The sequence below is a fragment of the Strongylocentrotus purpuratus genome, unplaced genomic scaffold (assembly GCF_000002235.5).
Source record: "Strongylocentrotus purpuratus isolate Spur 01 unplaced genomic scaffold, Spur_5.0 spur5_scaffold_20, whole genome shotgun sequence".
Lineage (NCBI taxonomy): Eukaryota > Metazoa > Echinodermata > Echinoidea > Camarodonta > Strongylocentrotidae > Strongylocentrotus > Strongylocentrotus purpuratus.
The window spans coordinates 34,972,032-34,976,216 of record NW_022145606.1 but is presented as its reverse complement, the minus strand read 5'-3'; the positions used below and the strand labels follow the sequence as shown (position 1 = coordinate 34,976,216).

At 39.2% G+C, this 4,185-nt stretch overlaps 1 protein-coding gene across 1 annotated transcript; it reads right to left on the bottom strand.

Annotated features, from left to right (window-relative positions):
* Nucleotides 1–935: 935 nt before the first annotated feature.
* On the bottom strand, nucleotides 936–2,866 carry LOC105446679. Its single transcript, XM_030993882.1, has 3 exons — nucleotides 2,724–2,866; nucleotides 2,217–2,313; nucleotides 936–1,460 (listed from the first exon to the last, which is right to left on the bottom strand). The coding sequence occupies exons 1-3, from the start codon at nucleotides 2,864–2,866 to the stop codon at nucleotides 936–938; spliced, it is 765 nt and encodes a 254-aa protein (XP_030849742.1).
* Between the last annotated feature and the right edge of the window lie 1,319 nt (nucleotides 2,867–4,185).

The window sequence follows — 4,185 nt, the reverse complement described above, 5'->3', positions numbered from 1 at the left end:
AAAAAGTTGGCGATTCTACCGGAGTGTTGGCTCAGTCAGTAGAGCGTCCGCCTCACAACCGGGAGGTCGTGGGTTCGAACCCCGGCCGCGTCATACCAAAAGACGTTAAAAGATGGGAGTTGTTGCAACCTTATTTGGTGTTCAGCAATAAGGGATAGAGCAACGTCGAGCTGGCCCTGGTCAGTGGCTGCCGGGCTCACGATTAATTGGGCAAAAAGAATTTCCGTTTCGGTTTAATAAAATTTGGATTGGACTATTAGGCTATTATTATTATTAATATTATTATTATGACGCGCGAAAACGCGCGCGCATGCGCGTATGCGCGTTTTTTGCGAAATGCTTAAGATGACCTGATTCGTACTCTCGTTTAATAGTTAAGTGATTTTGAGCATTTTTAAATTTTGACGCGCGCGTACGCGCGTGTCATGACCCTTATTTGACCTTTGATGACATGACCTGTTGACCTTTGACCTGAAGTATCTGTGATATGAATATGAATGACCATTGATGACGCGTCATGAAGATATGATTGATAATGTGACTTAACAAAATTGCGCCTGGATGACGTCATGAAGGCTTAATGACCTTAAAAATGTTCCTGTCACGTCTCTGCCAAAATTGAAAGAAATTGACTGAATTGATCTTGAATTATCATCGGAACAAAAAAGGGGGGAGAAATAGATACAAATAAAGAATAATAAATAAAGAAAGAAAATTCTGACGAAATCAATAGGTGATCTGTCTACGACAGACCACCTAATAAGGAGCGATAATAAAACTAAACCTATATTAACTTTAGGTAAAATACTTGGAGGTGACGCCCTTGTTTTAACATTTGCATCACTTCACACGTTTCTATCATTATGCTTTACCACCGCAGACTAACTGAATAAAATCATCTAATAGGATTTTTTGTAAAAGAGTTGAACAAGAACCTACCCCACGCGCAAGATCGTCTTCACACGTCTGCAGCACTCGATAAGGTAAACTAAGCCTTCCTCATTTGTGCATTTCACCATGTGCAGATCTATCCGCTGCAGGATACTGGTTTGTTTTCGGATAAGAAGGCCCAGTCCTCTCATCGTCTTTATCGATACACTTTGCTTCTCTGATGGGAGTGATGACGGTGCTGTAATGTTGATGCACTTGAGCTGCTGTCCTCCGGTCTGACGAAGACCAGCCGTGATCTGAGGTATGTCTCTCTCTGCATCATCGATAGTGATATCGATATCTCTCAAGCCAGGGAGCGATGAGAGCAGACCTTCATAGCTTTGTGACGTCACTCTCTCGGATGATAGATGTGTGACGGATGGAAGTTCAGGGGTAGAAGGAGGGAAACTAAGAGAGGAGTCTGAAATGGTGAGCTGGTTCAGTGAGGTGAAGGATCTAAGACAGGACCAAATCCTGACAGTAATCTCTGAAGATAAGTGGCAATTATTTACGACGAGTTGACCATTATCCTGGAATTAGAGAGTAATTTAATATGTAAGTCATATAAGATACCAAAAAGGTAGTTACCGGATTAAATTTCAAGGAATGGACACGTCTTTATTGATTTTTCATTAACATTTTAGAGATGAATATCCGGGCCTATCTATACCCATGACACCAGTTGACTTGAGTACATGTTGAATAATTCGTAATTCATCTCTCTACAAATTTGTCACATAAAACGCTCTAAACGTTTTTTAATGTAAAGCCACGCTTACATGGTCCGAGTTGTCATGGCTATTTTGCCAATAAAACAATCACTTTCGCTTGCATACACGTGAATCTTCAAATGGCTGGTAGATTTGTATAGATAGGCATCCTTATTCTTATCCCGAAAACATCGTTCGTTATATATTGTTTTGTCATATAATTATAAGTAGTATTGAATTTCAGTTTAATGTTCAATCTTTTGAAATCTGTTGTAATCACAAGCATGGGCATAATTAACTTGCACTTGCAGTACCTACATCTATTCCCTGCAGTACTCCTCATTACTCCTTAATGAATCAATGTTACAATGTTAAAAGTATATCCTTGCACACGTGAAGTAAAAAATATACGTAGTAGGTTACTTACATAATAATACATAATACATGACGTTTATTAGGCGCTTAATACGGATGTTTCTAAGCGCACCTTTGTCTGACTTAAAATTACCAACTAAAGCTTATAATAAACACACACACACAAATCTGTTCTTTATTCAATAAATCATGCATACTTACTTGATAGACAATCACCATGAGTGATTTCTGTGAGATAAGAAGCTCACTGACGTGACATTCTAGTATACCGCCTATTTTTGTACCACAGCCAAGAAACCTGCAACATGTCAATAAAGTGTAAGATTGCTTAAAAAGGAAGAATGGATAGAAAGAAATTTCACCAATTTTTAGATTACATTTAAGAATTGTGTATTGCAAAATAAATGAATAAAGTAAAAGTTAAGAGCCTTTAGATACAGGCTAGATGTCGATTGCCCATTTGTAGATAAGTACATTTAAGAATTCGTATTGTTAAATAAATGCATGAAGTACAAATGAAGAGTCTTAACCCTATAAGGCCGGGGGGGGGGGGGGGGCATTGATAAACTAATGAAAAACAAAAAGACATCTGTTCAATACATTATCTTTGATACTGTTTGTGTTATAATCAGGCTACTATGGTTATTGTTGTTATCAGTAGGACTATTATTATCATTGACTGACTCAACTTTTGTATAATAAACTCACGTTAGATGATTCAGTGTTTTCACATGTCTCAAAGACTTGACGAGTTCAACCAAGTCTGCCTCCTTACTGCAATTCACACCGGATAGCAAAAGCCACTGCAGGATCTTGGTTTGCTGTTTGATCAGATGACCCAGTCCTCTCATCGTCTTTGTCGATACACTCTTCTTCTCTGATTGGAGTGAGTACGGTGCTGTAAGGTTGAGGTGTGTGAGCTGCTGTCCTCCGGTCCGACGAAGACCAGCTGTGATCTGAGGTATGTCTCTCTCTGCATCATCGATAGTGATATCGATATCTCTCAAGCCAGGGAGCGATGAGAGCAGACCTTCATAGCTTTGTGACGTCACTCTCTCGGATGATAGATGTGTGACGGATGGAAGTTCAGGGGTAGAAGGAGGGAAACTTAGAGAGGAGTCTGAAATGGTGAGCTGGTTCAGTGAGGTGAAGGATCTCAGACAGGACCAAATCCTGACAGTAATCTCTGAAGATAAGTGGCAATTATTCACAACGAGTTGACCATTCTCCTAGAAGTAGAGAGTAATTTAATAGGTGAGTCAAAATAAGTCAAAAGAAGGCAGTAAACGGATTGAATTTCAAGGAATGGACACGTCTTGATTAATTTTCATTTAACATTTAAGAGATGAAAGTCCAGGGCTATCGAAACTCATGACACCAGTTGACTTGAATTCATGGTGAATAATTCTTAATAAATCTCTTTACAAATTTGTCGCATAAAACGCTCTATACATTTCTTTAATCTAAAGTGTTCACGGTTATGTGGCCAATCAAACAATCACTTTCGCTTGCATACACGTGAATCTGCAAATGGCTGGTAGATTTGTTTAGATAGGCACCCTGATTATTATTCCGAAAACATGGTTCATTATATTTTGTATTATAAGTATTATTATTAGAGGTAGAATTGAATTTCAGTTTAATGTTCAATCTTTTAACATTTGTTGTCATCACAAGCATAAGCATGAATTACTTGTACATGCAGTACCTACATCCTTTCTCTGCAGTACTCCTCATCACTCTATAACAAATCAAACTTACAATGTAAAAAGTATATCCTTGCACACGTGTAGTAAAAATATACCTAGTAGGTTACATGATAGACTTACATGATTTATGATCAGAAGACCCAGTCCTCTCACCGTCTCTCTCGATACACTCTTCTTCTCTGATAGAAGTGATGGCGTTGCTGCAAGTCTTATAGTTGTGAGCTGCTTTCCTCGGGTCCAACAAAGACCAGCCGTGATCTCAGGTATGTCTCTCTCTGCATCATCGATAGTGATATCGATATCTGTCAAGCCAGGGAGCGATGAGAGCAGACCTTCAAAGCTTTGTGACGTCACTCTCTCGGCTGATAGCTTTGTGATGGATGGAAGCTCAGGGGTAGAAGAAGGGAAACTGAGAGAGGAGTCTGAAATGGTGAGCTGGTTCAGTGAGGTGAAGGATCTCA